Consider the following 19528-nt stretch of genomic DNA (forward strand, 5'->3'; position numbering starts at 1 on the left):
CAAGGAAGCCACTCCTCTTCCTATCACAAGATTCACAATTACATGAACTCCGAACTCCTAAAACAGAGGGAAGATCACCAACTGTACCAGCATCTTACAACAACTTAGCATTCAAGAGGGCCAATGATGACACAAGACTAAAACAATGCAACTCCCTGCCAATAAACCTCAGCACCTCTAACCCAGCAGTCTTTCTCTCAGTGACAGTTCAATATCTTAGGAAATAATATAGCAACCATAGCACCCATTCGACACAATGGCACAAGAATTCAAGACCCCTTGAACCTATCAAGCCACAATTGATGTAGAAATGTGCAAAAGACTTGCAATTTAGCTGTTACCTGTTGGCAATCGTAAGTCCACAGTTCATCCTTAACCAATGTGCCACATTGACTGCTATTGCTAACATAAGATGAACGATAGCATGAACTCACAAACATAAGTAACCAGATAATAAAGCAAGCATAAATACTAGGATCACAGGATGGTCTACCAACAGTACCAGCATCACATAAAAAATTAGCATTCAAGAGTACCGACGATAACAGAGTCACACACGCTAACACACAGCACAAGTTCCTTCCAGGCATTTCCACAAACACATAGTGGACACACCGACCTACATGACTAGATCCTGAGGACAGAAACTAGGTCGAACGAGCAGTGGCACAACCGCCCTTTCAGAGACAGAAAGGGGCCTAGGGTATCGCGAAGTCCAAACCCCCGGTCGCCACTGCCCTCGCCCTGGGCGACCCTCACTTGGCGATCATCTGCGCGGCGGCGGAGGCGGCCTCCTGCTGCTGCTGGAAGTTGAGCGGGCGGCGGAAGAGCATGATGTGCGGCTCCGGCCTGTGCACGGCGTAGTGCACCCACCCGCGGCTCTGCTGCACGCCCAGCGCGCGCCACTCGGCCTGCAAGGGAGAATCCCACATCAGAAACCCGATCCGGCCCAAAAATAAAAAAGGCGATCTTACGGGAATGCCGTGGGGGAGTCCGGACGGTTACCTCGGCGAGGAGGCGGTTCTTGGGGAGGAGCTTGGCGACTTCCGGCGGGAGGACGACGTGCCTGCGCGGAGCAGAAAAAAAAAAAGGCAAGTTAGGGTTTGGCTGTCGGCGGCGCGCCGAGGAGGCGAGGAGAGATCGGGGGATAGGGTTTGGGCACGGACCTGTACTCGAAGGTGTCGTCGAAGTACTTCTCGGAGTACTGGATCTGGCCCATGTCCGCCGCCGCTAGTTCCCGATCGAGGCTCTGCGGGAAGAATTTAGAAAAAATCCCCAAAACATTTCAGAAAGAGATCCGCACGAACAACCGAATCAATCGACAGCCGACGAACAGAGGGGACAGGCACGACGAGGAATCGGAGGGAACTACGGGGGGGAAGCGGCGAGCGACGAACCTTGGGGCGGGGCGGAGCGGAGCGGAGAGGCGGCGGCGGCTGGTGCGAGTGGAGCGGCCGAGACGAGCAGCGGTGGGGGGAGGAGTGGGGTGGGGTGGGATCGGAGGAGCGTGTCTATTTAAAACGGAGCAGGGCGGGCGTGGCCGTCGGTGCGGAGATGGACGGCCCAGATGGCGAGGCGCGGGTAGGGCAAGTAGTCGTTGCCGATCCATCACCGCATTCATCGGCGGCGTGGTGATTCGAAGAGATGGAACAACGCGTGGATTCGACGCCAAGGAGCTTTCGAATTTTGAAATCGCGCCGGAGATCTATCCGTTGGACTCTCTCTTCCCAGCGGGAGTTCGCAATTTCATATGGAAGTTTCTACCTTATGAACGGCTTGGTTTACACCAACTTCATACGGAAATTTCTACCGTGGCAATACAAGGTACGTGTACAAAACATGTAAGGCCCTAAATAATAATGTGAAGTCTGACCCATGTTTCACAAAAAAGTATGTACTTAGAGCAGTTCTAGTGGACCCTGTAAACATACAAACTGTAAAATCGTACTGCCAAGTATGTACTTAGAGCAGCTCTAGCGGACCCTGTAAACACAAAAAGTATCTTTACTATTATATTTCAGTTGGTCGTACGTCATACAACGCGTTTGGTGAAGGAGATTCGGAGTATTCAGGCCGTTCGATCATCCCTCGACATCTCTGCTCAAATTTTAACACATCTGCACCGTCCCCCTTCTCCCGTTGTTAAATCAACACTTAAGGACCAAAATCTCTCGAATCATCATTTATTGTTACTTCCCAAAATTTCCCTGTTACTTGCCAAAATATGCCTTTTGGAACTACGGTACATATGCTATCATATCAAAACAAATCTTTGCAATTTCTTAACACGGAATCACAAATTCGACCTGCTCAGATGCGTCTCTGTCTAGCTCCCTCGACTTTGACGTCTACTTCGACGCCGCCATAGGCACAACCTCTCGCTGCCTTTGCCAATCTGAGCTACGCCGGTGGACGGCTACCTGGAAAACTGCAATACTGCAACAACGACGACGGCCAGGACGCAACCTGCAGCGTGCAGCTGCGCGTCGAACAAAACCAAGTAGATGCGACATTCCACACGGCGATGAACCTAGGCACGAGCGGGTGCGCATCCATGGATCACACCTGCTGCCGGAGGAGGTGCGGTTTCCCGGTGGTGTGGCCGCACGCGTGTACTCCTTAGCTGCCAACAGGTGCGCCTGCGTCTCCCGGAATGCACCGGCGCTAGAGCTGGCCGTTCGACGAGTAGGTCCATCCAAAACGAGGGCCGGCGACATCGCCGTACGCCAGATGTGACAAGATTGTCCGGACGGCATCAAGCTGCACCAGCTTCTTGAATATTCAGACATGACGCACCGCGCACATACATAATTTACCATCTATTGTCCCTCGGATGATCTGTATCTAGCAATTTGGGTGTTGGAAGGCTGAGGTGAGCTCTGAATTCATAACAACTGGCCACTAGAGTCGTCTACCACGAGCAGATTCTTGATCTATGGTAATTAATCTATTATTATTTTCCATTGGGTTTACTTCAAATGTACTAATAGTGCTTCGTTCAGTTTTGTGGATTAGCCATAGTTTATTTTTTGGATCAACTTAGTTTACTGCAACGTATTTTTGATGGTGCATCTCAAAACTATGATACCACTCTGTAAGGCACCCTTTTTTATCTTGCACTTTTATGTCCATGTATTGTACTTATGTAATGCACAAGACGAACATTCCTCATTTAATTATAACTTTAGCTGTATTTCTGATGCATGGTGATGCTCATTTTGTTTGTATTATTTAAATCTTTGTTTGTGAAAAGATATACATTAGAGCAGAGGCAAAGTGACTCAAAGCTACATGACCATATTCCGTAAGTTGAACCACTTTATGATCTTATGTGTCTTTTCTGCTATGCATTGGATACAATTATTCATCCTGCTTTATTTTTTTGCTCGAATACCAATTATTGTTCATTCACGTTTTTGTGCCCCAAATTTAGTTTTTGATAGTGACAAATGGGAAACATGTCATTCAAGTCGCACGTTGCTTTCTAATATATTAACCATAATTTTATTTCTGAAGATGAGCTTAATAGATCTATTATTATGTATGAAATGAGGCAACCTGAACATTTAGCTCCTAGAAACTTCAACATTCCCAATTCCACGCTATGTACATTTTTAGGTACCCGTAACCTGTTCAAAATACACAATGAATGAAGAGCACCATATTGGTGGTCTGACTTGCAGCCCCAAAAAATCGAAACCTAAACAGATGAATTAGAATTTTTTCCACACAGGTTGAGTTATGCTAATGATTCAAAATACATACATGCACAACATTCACGTAAAACTAAAATATGGTCAGACTGTTGCCTAACCATGTACTGTAGCTTTCAAAATTCCATGCATATTTTCGCATACGACCATGTTCTTATTAGCTGCCATTGATATCACGGTTTGAAAGAATGGTGGTGTGTTATTATGTATCATGATTACTCACAAAGGTTGCAGTAGTGTTTTTACAAAATTTATCACCTTTATATTATTCAGATATAGGACAATGATTCACACATTCTTTGGTGCAGCAACATATCCGGCAGAAAGGAATTAATCTACCAGTCCCTAGAACTAGAAGCACTATGAATTTGTTGTGACTATGTTAAGCACGTTGACATGCATGGTGTTAGTGAGTTCACTAAGAAAAGATACGTTTATTAATTTTCTGTTGTGGTTTCCATTGTACCATTTCTTAAGTATTGTGTCTTCATTTGACAGAAATCTTTGTCAATGTTCACACATTTATAATTATATTTATAAGTATATGTTCGATCATAGTACTATGAAACTATTTCAATATCTGTGACTATGGATCTTGAAAGAAAAATTACTTCCTTCCGTTTCTCAAATTTACCAAATGATTGCTCGTTACGATGGGAGAGGCTTAACGAGAGCAGGTACTTAGGAAAGGTCCATGTAGGATATGAACTGTAACTCAAGATACGTCCTCGTTAAATTTTCGCAAGACGTTTGCATCAGTGTATAGTGTATACATGTCAGGAATTGGAGTAATATCAACCTATTTTTTCCTGATATGTTATGCACATCGTTTTACTGGAATACTATACACCTAATTTTGCATGCGCATCGTATTTATATATGTGTGACGAAAAAATAAATTTACATACCGTAGCAACGCACGGGCACTTAACTAGTGTACTTAGAGTAGCAGTGCACGTGCAACGCACGTTGTTTCAATAAATACAATCCATTTAAATTTAATACCTATATATAATCATTAGCACAATATGTCCGAAATTTGTATGTACTGTATTCTTTCTTCAAATAAAAGAAGATCTGTTTACAGCATATAGAAATACCTATTCTTCCCACATGTTATCTTTTACAACAATTAAGCTTGTGCTCATTAATGAGTAGCAAAGCTTTACAACACTTCTGAAAAAATGACAGCATTGGCTTGTTCAATTAAGCCAACACAAGATATCCAAATAAGTTACTGTGCTCACTATTATAACAATCCCAGGTAATGAAACTCCTTATGTCAATCATAAATCCTTATATAACAGCATGATCGATTGCTTTCATCATATAATGTCTACATTTAGCATGGGTGGTAGTAGAGATGATCAAATGTTCGAGATCATGTCATTGTTGGACCTTGGCTCATCCATTTGTAAGCTAAGCAGCCGTTTTAACTTATCTCCATTTGTCTCCTAGCATTCTTTTGATTTCAGTGAAGTTGACAAATGATAACCAGGAACCAAACTGAGGTGGAGGCACTTGGCATGTGAGGGAGGTCGAGGTCTCATTTCATTTCCAAGAAAAATAAGAAACAAGTTAGAGCATTAGGAGAGTATGTGTTATTCACAAAATTGTGAAAAAAAAAGGTATTGCCGGACTGCAGAGATTTTGCCTTGAGGAAATGTCAGACCTGCATGTATATATATGCCTGAATGCATCATCTCCATATCCAATTCCAAACAGACAAAATGAAAGAGTTGGTTCACACATGAGAGAGCATAATCCAGTACTAAGGTATATCAAAGCACTAAATAAATTATGCTTTGTTTACAGTCTAACATAATCGCACATGGTAACACAAACACGAATGTTTACCTCGTACCTCATGTCCTCCACGACGCATTTGCCATTTACAAATTCTTCTCCATCCTTTCACTGAAAGCATCATGATGCACCTCGAAACAAAAATTTGTCGCTATCTTTATAGCTCAACAATTCTCTGAAATACGCTGATATCATGAGCCCATCTCGCATGGAAGTAGAAGAACATATTAGCTTCAAGTTCATAATTTGTGGACATAACCCTGTAAAGTCCTCATCGTCCTGGTCGTGAAAGATTTAAAGTGTACAAATCAAGCCTCATTAGCCAATCCCTTGACATTGTTGGAGATGTCAGGTAGTAGATGTGGTTGTGGTTCCCAGTGGTTGCATCATTGAAGGGTCTTTAGACTTTAGCGGGCGCCATCGGGAAGTGGATGCAATGAGCAGCGATGGCAACCATGTCCAGACCGCCCTGGCGACCTGTGGCGTGAGGATGGCGGCGACCCTAAACAAATGTAGGTGAACATCAAATACATATATACAACTATAGCTTGTCGGCTCCAAGATCCAATCTAAGCTGAATACATCCATAACAAATAGAAATGCCTAAGCAATACAATAGAAAAATATCCAGTTCATGTACTAATCTTTCAGTTTATCATTACATATAGTCTGAACGACAAATAACAGCTAGAAAATAGTTTAGCATCTGAATTTGAACTTTACACCTAATGTGTTGCAAAGACTTTCATCATCGCCAACAAAATTCTGGATTATCTTTTAGATAAATCTTTTGACTCGTGTTGTTTTCCTGCATTATGAAAGAAGGCTATTCAGAGAAGCCCTATATAGTCAATGCCATGCAGAAAAAAACAGGGAACTAAACTGATCAATAATAGAACTATGTCCCTAGCACCTTCGGTATCACAATCATTTTGATGCCCTTTGCACATCTTAATATCATACAAATACATTCAGCTTCACCAAGCACGAACAATGCAGAGAAGGCTTATGTATATGTGTTGCGGTCAAAACCCACCGGCGGGCAGCGACGGGCAACACAGTAGAGCCGGGAACAACTTAGGGCTGCGGCTGGCCCTGGTCCCTCCGAGCGACGGCCCGCAAAGCCTCTGGTACACACGTCCGATGCTGATGCAAGGGCGTGCCACCTGACCTATACCTGGTCAGGAAGGTGATGGAGATGCCTCGCTTAGTTTCCTGCATGGCATACACGTAAACATTAAATACGAGCCTCGATCGGCTCTCAGGTTATCCTGTGAATCGGCTCAAGGAGCCGATCCACCCATGATTCGTACGAGGTGCACGAATATATGGTGGTCCTGCTTGATCAAGATAAAGTTAAAACGACCTACGACGATTTAGGGTTTTCACCGCATAATCGGATCATCCTACTCACGATTGGGCCTCGCGGCCACGCACGGTGATCGTAAGCCGATCCTAGATAGGGCCTAAAAACCAACACGAGGTTGATCCCCGGAACATCCTGTCTAGGACTAGCGAACGACACCCTACGTGCCGCTGGATCCTCCAACCCTTTGTAAGGCCTAACTATTGCAGATATTAAACTAATCCTTGAGGAACAAGGAGCAACCATAACGGATCGGATCTACTAAATAAAGATCAAGCGGGGTGCCGCCCCCACACCTAAAATAGGTGTGAGGGCGACTAGATATGCAAGGGTTGCACTACGATAGCATATGATACGAAGAACAATGCTAACCCTAACATATCTAAGATAACTACGTTGCTCGCCATCAAAAAGGCTTCAGTACGAGCAACGCATGAACAACATAAGCTTGTGCTGCCTAGATCGCTAGATGCGATCTAGGCAGCATGATGCTTACCGGTAGAAACCCTCAAGACGAAGGAGTTGGCGATGCGCCAGGATTGATTTGTGGTTGAACGTTGGTTGTTGTTTATTCCATAAACCCTAGATACATATTTATAGTCCAGGGGACTTTCTAATTTAGGCGTGCACCTAACCGTGCACGGGTAAAACTCTATCTAAAATACGATCTACTATATTACAGATATATGGGCAATCTAGCCCAACTTTGCATATAAGGCCGATCCACGTATTTCTTCCGTATATAATCTTTAAGCCCATCTTGATCGCGGCCTTCCTCTGAATTGGTCAAAGTCTGGTGATAACACATGCCCCCCTGGTTTTGGAATTGATAATTCCAAAATCACTCTGTTTTCTTCGTTGGGTCATGTCATGGCAGAGCGGAACCGTCGCAGCATTCTTCATCATGATGCCCTGTCTTCTCAACTATTCCGCGTGATTTGACCGTTGTCTTTGGGCACCGCCTCCTCAGAAACTGCTGTGGCATTGAATTTCTACTATAGCCCCCTTTATTTAACCGCTCTGAACAGTTTGCCACTTCATCACCTTGCTCTGTTCTGGCCATCGGCACTCAAAAAACCCCCAATCTCCCATGGCCATGTCTTCCTCTTCTTCCTCTTCCAGCTCGTCGGTCTTTTCTGACTCCTCCTCATCCCGCGAGCCGACGCCGGAGTGGGGTTCGTTGGCAGCGCACGACATTCTCGCCCCAACGACGTGGGACAAGGAGGAACACGATTCCTTCATCTAGTCTGAGGGTGACAAATCTCTGACCGACGGAGAGGGCGACCTTCAATTCCTCATCGAAGGGGAAGAGGAGGCGGAGAGCGAGGACGACCGCTTCTCCTGGGACGATTTCACCTCCTCCGAGGAAGAGGCGGAGGAGGAGGAGGACGACGACGACTCCCTCCAAGGTTTCCCACCAGCGAAGCGCCTCCGCACCTGGTGGGACGGCGACAGCGATGACGACGATGAGGAAGATGAGGCTCCCGTAGTAGGCTACGGAAGCTCTGATGAGGAGCCTCTCAGCAACTGCGCCGGAGGCAGCGACGACGAGGGCAGCAACGGCCCCTAGATTAGGGATCAGTAGTAGTAGTTGGCTTTTGCCCTCCTCTTCCCTGAGCAATCGGCTCTTTCTTTGTAAGAAATCCCTCTATTAATGAAGAAAACATCCCTCCATTAATTTGGCTTCCTTGTCAACTTTGCCGATCGGATTGAACTCCTCAGCAACCCACTAGGAGATTCGTCTCACACATCATGATTTCTGGCCTGAACCGATTCCGTTAACTTGCTAATTTGAGCTTATTCCTCTAGAGTCGATATCAGCGTATCGGCTTTGTTATTCTGAAGTCGATGCCCGTGCATCGGCTGTTTTGCATACTGTTGTCTCCGTATGTTTTCTCAAGTCGATGTCTGCGCATCGGCTGTGATTTTTTTTTACTGGCCGATTAAAATCGGCCCCCATATCTTACTACCCATCATCCCACATGCTTGGGAAATACTTCTTGAGGTGTTGACCATTGACAGCTACTGGGAACTTCTCGCCGTCCAACTCTTCCAACATGTATGCACTACCCTTCAAGGCCTGGACAACTTTGTACGAACCGTGCCAATTAGGAGACCATTTGCCATATGCCTTGTCCCTGGTTCCTAACGGCAACACAGCTTCCCATACTAGATCACCAACTTGAAACTCCTTTGGTCTAACCTTCTTATTGTAGGCACGAGCCACCCTGGCTTTGTTCTCCTTAATCTTCTCCAATGACCAAAGCCTAAGTTCTGTTGCGTCCTCAATAGTGTCACTCATCAAGGCTGCATATTCTTCAATTTGTCGGATCATTACGAAACGTGACACGTCTTGATCCAGCCGTAATTTCCCAAGGTAATACGGCTTCCTGTCCATAGACAAGCTGGTACGGCGAAGTCTTTATAGCTCCATGGCACGACATGCGGTAGGCCCATAACGCTTCTGATAACTTCTCATGCCAATCCCTAGGGTTCTCGTCAATTTTCCTCTTGATCAGCTTGATTAGGCTCTGATTGGACACTTCAGCTTGCCCATTAGCTTGGGCATAGTACGGAGATGATCGGATTAGTTTAATCCCCATGTCATCGCAGAACTTCCTGAATTCTTTAGAAACAAAGACCGAACCTCCATCGGTCGTGATAGTTTGGGGAATCCCGAACCTATGAATGACGTGTTCTTTCACAAACTTGATCACATCTTCTGATTTCACCTTCTTCATAGGGACGGCTTCCACCCACTTGGTGAAGTAATCTGTGATAACCAAAATCCATTCATGTTTTTTGCTCGATGCCGGATGGATTTTGCCGATCATATCCATGCCCCACCCCCGAAACGGCCAAGGCTTGATGATAGGGTTCATCGCTGATGCTGGTACCATCTGAATCTTCCCGAATATCTGGCACGCTTGGCACCCCTTGTAATAATTGAAGCAATCTTCAAGCATGGTGGGCCAATAAAACCCTGATCGCCTGATTAGCCACTTCATCTTATGAGCCGACTGATGAGTTCCACAAGCGCCTTCATGCACCTCATGTAAGAGCCGATTAGACTCAGTTGGTCCCAGGCACTTGAGTAGCAACCCTTCCAACGTCCTGTAGAACATGTCGTCTCCTATGAGGACATACTTCATGGCTTTGTATCTTATCCGTTTAGGTGCCCCCCGAGCCGAATCTTTTAAGTAATTGAGGATTTCGGCTCTCCAATCATCCTGTTCCAGGAATTGTACCTGAACTTCCGACCCGTCAGCTATATCTATGTAGCCTGACGCCATTTGTGCGAGATTGTTGGCCTCGGTGTTTTGGGATCTTGGGACCCAATTAAAGTTGATGTCTGAACCGTGTCATCAACTCACGGCATTCCATCCAATATGGGAAAAGCGATTCACTCTCGCACTTATATTCATCCGTGAGCTGGTTAATCACCAACTTAGAGTCCCCAAAAAGCTCTACTGCTTCCGCCCCAGCTTCTAGTAGCAACTCCATTCCCTTACGTATTGCCTCATATTCTGCTACGTTGTTGGTGCAAGGGGTAGATAATCTGATGGAGAAGGAGTATTCTGCCCCCCGAGGCGACACGAGCAGAATGCCGATGCCACAACCATCGTCGCAAGCCGATCCATCGAAGAACATAGCCCATGCACGTATAGATAGTGCTGCTATATTGGTATTGATCTGTTCAGCGATAAGATCGGCCAACGCTTGTCCCTTGATCGCTTTCGCAGCCGATACCGGAGATCGAACTCTGACAACGCAAACATCCACTTACCAAGTCGGCCTTTCAAAACAGGGGCCGACAACATGTGCTTGACAACATCTGACTTGCATATGACGATGATCTCTGCCGCCAAAAGGATGTGATGAAGCTTGGTGTAGGTAAAGAACAGGCAGAGGCAAAGTTTCTCGACCTAAGGATATCTTGTCTCCGCGTCCAGCATCCTTCTGCTGAGGTAGAAAACGACCTTTTCAACGCCCTCGTAGAGTTGCACCACTACCGAAGCGATGGATGTGTCGATGCGACAAGTAGATGTAGAACGGCTTTGTCTTCTTGGGCGGAACTAGCACGAGCGGCGTCGTCGAGATACCGCTTAATCTCATCAAACGCTTTATTCTTTGTTTCGCCCCCGATGAAACTCGTCGTCAGATTTAGTTTTCACCAGCGCCATGAACGGCTCGATTCGCCCTGACAGATTAGAGATGAATCGTCGGACGAAATTGATCTTGCCGATGAGACGTTGGAGCTCCTTCTTCGTGGTTGGCGGCTGCATGGTACGTACCGCCTCCTGACTTTTCAGGCCGATCTCAATTCCCCGTTCATGAACCAGAAAACCTAGGAATTGACCAGCCGTCACGCCAAAGGCACACTTCTTCGGATTCATTCTCAGTCCGAATTTCCGAGTTCGGTCTAGGACGCGCCGTAAATCATCCAAGTGTCCCTCCATGGAGACAGATTTGACTACCACGTCGTCGATATAGATCTCCACCAACTTACCGATCAGATCATGAAATATATAATTCATGGCTCGTTGGTACGTTGCACCAGCATTCTTCAACCCAAAGGTCATGACCACATATTCAAACAAGCCTATCGCCCCGGCACTACTGAATGCGGTCTTGTGTATATCTTCCGGAGCCATGAAGATCTGGTTATAGCCGGCGTTGCCATCCATGAAGCTCAACACCTTGTGGCCAGCAGCGGCATTTATCAACGTTTCTGCCACAGGCATCGGATACTCGTCCTTTGGAGTGGCTCTATTGAGATCTCGGAAATCGATGGCCACACGCCATCGGCCGTCCTTCTTCTCTACAGGAATGATACTGGAGATCCACTCAGCATACCTGCATGGCCTGATAAACCCGGCGGCCAACATTTTCTCGATCTCTTTCTTGACTTCTTCTATAATTTCGGCCCTCATCTGACGTGCTCGTTGTTGGAACGGCCGAAATCCTTTCTTAAGGGGGAGCCGATGTTCAATGATGCTCCTGTCCAACCCAGGCATCTCCGTGTAATCCCATGCAAAGCAATCTGGGTATTCCTTTAACAGAGCTATCATCTGTCCCCTGAGCCGTGGATCTAACTTCTTGCTGATAAAAGTCGGTCGCGGCTTATCCCCAGGACCAATGTCGACTTCCTCTAGCTCATTAGCCGATGTAAACCCATACCCTAGCTTTCCGTCCCCTGTGAGGTCGACGCCACATACTGGGAGAGCAGGTGGCACGGATAATACGGGCCGATCGCTAGAATCGGCTTCCATCTTGATCATCACCAGGATCTTTTGGCAGTGTCGGGGCCGATCGCGTGGAGCAGCTTCTTCCTTATCTTCGCTATGAGAGCAGCTGCCCTCGTCTCTACCCTCATCAGGGCGGTGCCCCAGTTCTACCATGTTGATGTTGAACGAGTATCTTGGATGGCACCTCCCAGGGTAAGTGTCATTAACCCTGTCAACGGCGCATGACGGTGAATTAGGCACTTCTGGTGCCGCCAATGCGAATGAGGACGGTGGACGGGACTGGAGTGGCACTTTTCCTTGGTAGGTCCCGAGAGCTGGTTCTAATAGAGAGTGCTGATACTTCATGACCTCCTTGATCATCCGAACGGCGACATGCTCCAAAGTATTCACCAGGCTCTCAGAATGGCGATGCAACGAGTGAGTCACCATGCCGCTAATCTCCTGGCGCAGGGCCCTGGTACGTTCTTCTGACGGGACGGATAGGTCCACTCCATCGAGCGCGCCTTCCGGTGAGAACCCCTTCCACCTGATGCCATGTGAACGGGTTCTGTGGAAAGAGCCGATGAGGTCGGCCTCGAGGATCGCTTTGACCTCGTCATACTTCTTCTTGAGCTCGTCGGTCAGATCCTCGTACGTGACTGGAGTGCCGTCCGCCATCTCAGATGTAGATGGCGATGTGGTTGATGACGAAGCTTGTCCCACCGGGCGTGCCAGAATGTGTTGCGGTCAAAACCCACCGGCGGGCAGCGACGGGCAACACAGTAGAGCCGGGAACAACTTAGGGCTGCGGCTGGCCCTGGTCCCTCCGAGCGACGGCCCGCAAAGCCTCTGGTACACACGTCCGATCTTGATGCAGGGCGTGCCACCTGACCTATACCTGGTCAGGAAGGTGATGGAGATGCCTCGCTTAGTTTCCTGCATGGCATACACGTAAACATTAAATACGAGCCTCGATCGGCTCTCAGGTTATCCTGTGAATCGGCTCAAGGAGCCGATCCACCCATGATTCGTGGCATAATCGGATCATCCTACTCACGATTGGGCCTCGCGGCCACGCACGGTGATCGTAAGCCGATCCTAGATAGGGCCTAAAAACCAACACGAGGTTGATCCCCGGAACATCCCGTCTAAGACTAGCGAACGACACCCTACGTGCCGCTGGATCCTCCAACCCTTTGTAAGGCCTAACTATTGCAGATATTAAACTAATCCTTGAGGAACAAGGAGCAACCGTAACGGATCGGATCTACTAAATAAAGATCAAGCGGGGTGCCGCCCCTACACCTAAGATAGGTGTGAGGGCGGCTAGATATGCAAGGGTTGCACTACGATAGCATATGATACGAAGAACAATGCTAACCCTAACATATCTAAGATAACTACGTTGCTCGCCATAAAAAAGGCTTCAGTACGAGCAACGCATGAACAACATAAGCTTGTGCTGCCTAGATCGCTAGATGCGATCTAGGCAGCATGATGCTTACCGGTAGAAACCCTCAAGACGAAGGAGTTGGCGATGCGCCAGGATTGATTTGTGGTTGAACGTTGGTTGTTGTTTATTCCATAAACCCTAGATACATATTTATAGTCCAGGGGACTTTCTAATTTAGGCGTGCACCTAACCCTGCACGGGTAAAACTCTATCTAAAATACGATCTACTATATTACAGATATATGGGCAATCTAGCCCAACTTTGCATATAAGGCCGATCCACGTATTTCTTCCGTATATAATCTTTAAGCCCATCTTGATCGCGGCCTTCCTCTGACTTGGTCAAAGTCTGGTGATAACAATATGTGATCAGATTATTATTACAATTGCATGTGGTTATCCATCTTGGTGAACACCCTTGCGAATACTGCCTGTGAGAACTCAACCACACGATATCCATGTTCAGTACACTGTACACCAATTTGAAACTGAAACTCTCCATGCATGTGTTAATCTGTGAGAATACTGCACATCAATTTGACAGACATATCCATCCACGTGGTTATAATTGAAGAGAAGTACCAATGGAATGGCAGAAATACCCAGAGCGCTGCGTCATTGAGGAGCAAATGGCGGCAGTCACGCGGCACCAGGCAACAACGGGCACGTCATATTGAGGAGCGATGTTTGTTGCCCAAAACTTGCGTTGTAGTCATCTTGGTGAGGGATGCTGCTACATGATGACGCGTAAAGCACACGCTCGTTGGGAACCCCAAGTGGAAGGTGTGATGCGTACAGCAGCAAGTTTCCCTCAGTAAGAAACCAAGGTTTATCGAACCAGTAGGAGTCAAGAAGCACGTTGAAGGTTGATGGTGGCGAGATGTAGTGCGGCGCAACACCAGGGATTCCGGCGCCAACGTGGAACCTGCACAACACAACCAAAGTACTTTGCCCCAACGAAACAGTGAGGTTGTCAATCTCACCGGCTTGCTGTAACAAAGGATTAACCGTATTGTGTGGAAGATGATTGTTTGCGAAAAAGAGAACAAAGATGTGCAGGTAGATTGTATTTCAAGAAAGAGAATTGGACCGGGGTCCACAGTTCACTAGAGGTGTCTCTCCCATAAGATAAACAGCATGTTGGGTGAACAAATTACAGTTGGGCAATTGACAAATAAAGAGAGCATGACCATGCACATACATATCATGATGAGTATAGTGAGATTTAATTGGGCATTACGACAAAGTACATAGACCGCCATCCAGCATGCATCTATGCCTAAAAAGTCCACCTTCAGGTTATCATCCGAACCCCTCCAAATATTAAGTTGCTAACAACAGACAATTGCATTAAGTATTGCGCGTAATGTAACTAGTGACTACATCCTTGAACATAGCACCAATGTTTTATCCCTAGTGGCAACAGCACATCCGTAACCTTAGTGGTTCTTGTCACCCCTCCAGATTCACGGAGACATGAACCCACTATCGAGCATAAATACTCCCTCTTGGAGTTACTAGCATCAACTTGGCCAGAGCATCTACTAATAACGGAGAGCATGCAAGATCATAAACAACACATAGATATAACTTTGATAATCAACATAACAAGTATTCTCTATTCATCGGATCCCAACAAACGCAACATATAGAATTACAGATAGATGATCTTGATCATGTTAGGCAGCTCACAAGATCCGACAATGATAGCACAATGGGGAGAAGACAACCATCTAGCTACTGCTATGGACCCATAGTCCAGGGGTAGACTACTCACACATCACTCCGGAGGCGACCATGGCGGCGTAGAGTCCTCCGGGAGATGAATCCCCTCTCCGGCAGGTGCGGAGGCGATCTCTGGATCCCCCGAGATGGGATCGGCGGCGGCGGCGTCTCGATGGGTTTTCCGTATCGTGGCTCTCGATGCGGGGGTTTCGTCACAGAGGCTTTAAGTAGGCGGAAGGGCAAGTCGGGAGGGGGCACAGGGCCCCACACCATAGGTCGGCGCGGCCGGGGTGGGCCGCGCCGCCCTAGGGTTTGGCCACCTGTGGCCCCACTTCGTTCGTCTTCGGACTTCTGAAGCTTCGTGGAAAAATAGGCCCCCGGGCGTTGATTTCGTCCAATTCCGAGAATATTTCGTTACTAGGATTTACGAAACCAAAAACAGCAGAAAAACAGAATCGGCACTTCGGCATCTTGTTAATAGGTTAGTTCCGAAAATGCACGAATATGACATAAAGTGTGCATAAAACATGTAGATAACATCAATAATGTGGCATGGAACATAAGAAATTATCGATACGTCGGAGACGTATCAGCATCCCCAAGCTTAGTTCTGCTCGTCCCGAGCAGGTAAAACGATAACACAGATAATTTCTGGAATGACATGCCATCATAATCTTGATCATACTATTTGTAAAGCATATGTAGTGAATGCAGCGATCAAAACAATGTATATGACATGGGTAAATAGGTGAATCATATAGCAAAGACTTTTCATGAATAGCACTTCAAGACAAGCATCAATAAGTCTTGCATAAGAGTTAACTCATAAAGCAATAATTCAAAGTAAAGGCATTGAAGCAACACAAAAGAAGATTAAGTTTCAGCGGTTGCTTTCAACTCATAACATGTATATCTCATGGATATTGTCAACATAGAGTAATATAATAAGTGCAATAAGCAAGTATGTAGGAATCAATGCACAGTTCACACAAGTGTTTGCTTCTTGAGGTGGAGAGAAATAGGTGAACTGACTCAACATTGAAAGTAAAAGAATTGTCCTCCATAGAGGAAAAGCATCGATTGCTATATTTGTGCTAGAGCTTTGATTTTGAAAACATGAAACAATTTTGTCAACGGTAGTAATAAAGCATATGCATCATGTAAATTATATCTTATAAGTTGCAAGCCTCATGCATAGTGTACTAATAGTGCCCGCACCTTGTCCTAATTAGCTTGGACTACCGGATCATCACAATGCACATGTTTTGACCAAGTGTCACAAAGGGGTACCTCTATGCCGCCTGTACAAAGGTCTAAGGAGAAAGCTCGCATTGGATTTCTCGCTATTGATTATTCTTCAACTTAGACATCCATACCGGGACAACATAGACAACAGATAATGGACTCCTCTTTTATGCATAAGCATGTAACAACAATTAATAATTTTCTCATTTGAGATTGAGGATATTTGTCCAAAACTGAAACTTCCACCATGGATCATGGCTTTAGTTAGCGGCCCAATGTTCTTCTCTAACAATATGCATGCTTAACCATAAGGTGGTAGATCGCTCTTACTTCAGACAAGACGAACATGCATAGCAACTCACATGAAATTCAACAATGAATAGTTGATGGCGTCCCCAGTGAACATGGTTATCGCACAACAAGCAACTTAATAAGAGATAAAGTGCATAATTACATATTCAATACCACAATAGTTTTTAAGCTATTTGTCCCATGAGCTATATATTGCAAAGGTGAATGATGGAATTTTAAAGGTAGCACTCAAGCAATTTACTTTGGAATGGCGGAGAAATACCATGTAGTATGTAGGTATGGTGGACACGAATGGCATAGTGGTTGGCTCAAGTATTTTGGATGCATGAGAAGTATTCCCTCTCGATACAAGGTTTAGGCTAGCAAGGCTTATTTGAAACAAACACAAGGATGAACCGGTGCAGCAAAACTCACATAAAAGACATATTGAAAACATTATAAGACTCTACACCGTCTTCCTTGTTGTTCAAACTCAATACTAGAAATTATCTAGACCCTAGAGAAACCAAATATGCAAACCAAATTTTAGCATGCTCTATGTATTTCTTCATTAATGGGTGCAAAGCATATGATGCAAGAGCTTAAACATGAGCACAACAATTGCCAAGTATCACATTACCCAAGACATTTATAGCAATTACTACATGTATCATTTTCCAATTCCAACCATATAACAATTTAACGAAGGAGAAACTTCGCCATGAATACTATGAGTAGAAACCAAGGACATACTTGTCCATATGCTACAGCGGAGCGTGTCTCTCTCCCATAAAGTGAATGCTAGGATCCATTTTATTCAAACAAAAAAAAACAAAAACAAACCGACGCTCCAAGAAAAAGCACATAAGATGTGATGGAATAAAAATATAGTTTCAGGGGAGGAACCTGATAATGTTGTCGATGAAGAAGGGGATGCCTTGGGCATCCCCAAGCTTAGACGCTTGAGTCTTCTTGATATATGCAGGGGTGAACCACCGGGGCATCCCCAAGCTTAGAGCTTTCACTCTCTTTGATCATGTTGCATCATACTCCTCTCTTGATCCTTGAAAACTTCCTCCACACCAAACTCGAAACAACTCATTAGAGGGTTAGTGCACAATAAAAATTAACATATTCAGAGGTGACACAATCATTCTTAATACTTCTGGACATTGCATAACGCTACTGGACATTAGTGGATCAAAGAAATTCATCCATCATAGCAAAAGAGGCAATGCGGAATAAAAGGCAGAATCTGTCAAAACAGAACAGTTCGTATTGACGAATTTTAAAATGGCACCAGACTTGCTCAAATGAAAATGCTCAAATTGAATGAAAGTTGCGTACATATCTGAAGATCATGCACCTAAATTGGCTTAATTTTCTGAGGTACCTACAGGGAGGTAGACCCAGATTCGTGACAGCAAAGAAATCTGGAACTGCGCAGTAATCCAAATCTAGTACTTACTTTTCTATCAACGGCTTAACTTGGCACAACAAAACACAAAACTAAGATAAGGAGAGGTTGCTACAGTAGTAAACAACTTCCAAGACACAAAATAAAAACAAAGTACTGTAGGTAAAACATGGGTTGTCTCCCATAAGCGCTTTTCTTTAACGCCTTTCAGCTAGGCGCAGAAAGTGTGTATCAAGTATTATCAAGAGACGAAGTGTCAACATCATAATTTGTTCTCATAATAGAATCAAAAGGTAACTTCATTCTCTTTCTAGGAAAGTGTTCCATACCTTTCTTGAGAGGAAATTGATATTTTATATTACCTTCCTTCATATCAATAATAGCACCAACAGTTCGAAGAAAAGGTCTTCCCAATATAATGGGACAAGATGCATTGCATTCAATATCCAAGACAACAAAGTCAACGGGAATAAGGTTATTGTTAACGGTAATACGAACATTATCAACTTTACCCAAAGGTTTCTTTGTAGAATGATCAGCAAGATTAACATCCAAATAACAATTTTTCAGCGGTGGTAAGTCAAGCATATTATAAATTTTCTTAGGCATAACAGAAATACTTGAACCAAGATCACATAAAGCATTACAATCAAAATCTTTAACCTTCATCTTAATGATGGGCTCCCAACCATCCTCTAGCTTTTTAGGAATAGAGGCTTCACGCTCTAATTTCTCTTCTCTAGCTTTTATGAGAGCATTTGTAATATGATGTGTGAAAGCCAAATTTATAGCACTAGCATTGGGACTTTTAGCAAGTTTTTGCAAGAACTTTATAACTTCAGAGATGTGGCAATCATCAAAATTCAAACCATTATAATCTAAAGCAATGGGATCATCATCCCCAATGTTGGAAAAAATTTCAGCAGCTTTATCACGAGGCGGTTTCAACGATTTTAGCAGTTTCGGGCGGTTTCTCGCTTTGCATTAGAAGTGGAAACATTGCTAACACCAATTCTTTTATTAGTATTAGTAGGAGGTGCAGCAACATGTGTAGCATTAGCATTACAAGTGGTGGTAATAGTCCAAACTTTAGCTACATTCTTCTCTTTAGCTAGTTTTTCATTTTCTTCTCTATCCCACCTAGCACGCAGTTCAACCATTAATCTTATATTCTCATTAATTCTAACTTGAATGGCATTTGCTGTAGTAACAATTTTATTATGATGATTTTCATTAGGCATAACTTTCGATTTCAAAAGATCAACATCAGCAGCAAGACTATCG

At 44.9% G+C, this 19528-nt stretch overlaps 1 protein-coding gene across 1 annotated transcript; it reads right to left on the minus strand.

The window, feature by feature from the left end:
• Positions 1-507: 507 nt before the first annotated feature.
• On the minus strand, positions 508-1525 carry LOC127296688 (cyclin-dependent kinases regulatory subunit 2). Its single transcript, XM_051326876.2, has 4 exons — positions 1398-1525; positions 1167-1249; positions 1006-1066; positions 508-911 (listed from the first exon to the last, which is right to left on the minus strand). Exons 2-4 carry the CDS (start codon positions 1217-1219, stop codon positions 756-758), a joined length of 270 nt encoding a protein of 89 aa, XP_051182836.1. The 5' UTR covers positions 1220-1249; positions 1398-1525; the 3' UTR covers positions 508-755.
• Positions 1526-19528: the final 18003 nt, after the last annotated feature.

Source organism: Lolium perenne, chromosome 4 (genome assembly GCF_019359855.2).
Source record: "Lolium perenne isolate Kyuss_39 chromosome 4, Kyuss_2.0, whole genome shotgun sequence".
NCBI lineage: Eukaryota > Viridiplantae > Streptophyta > Magnoliopsida > Poales > Poaceae > Lolium > Lolium perenne.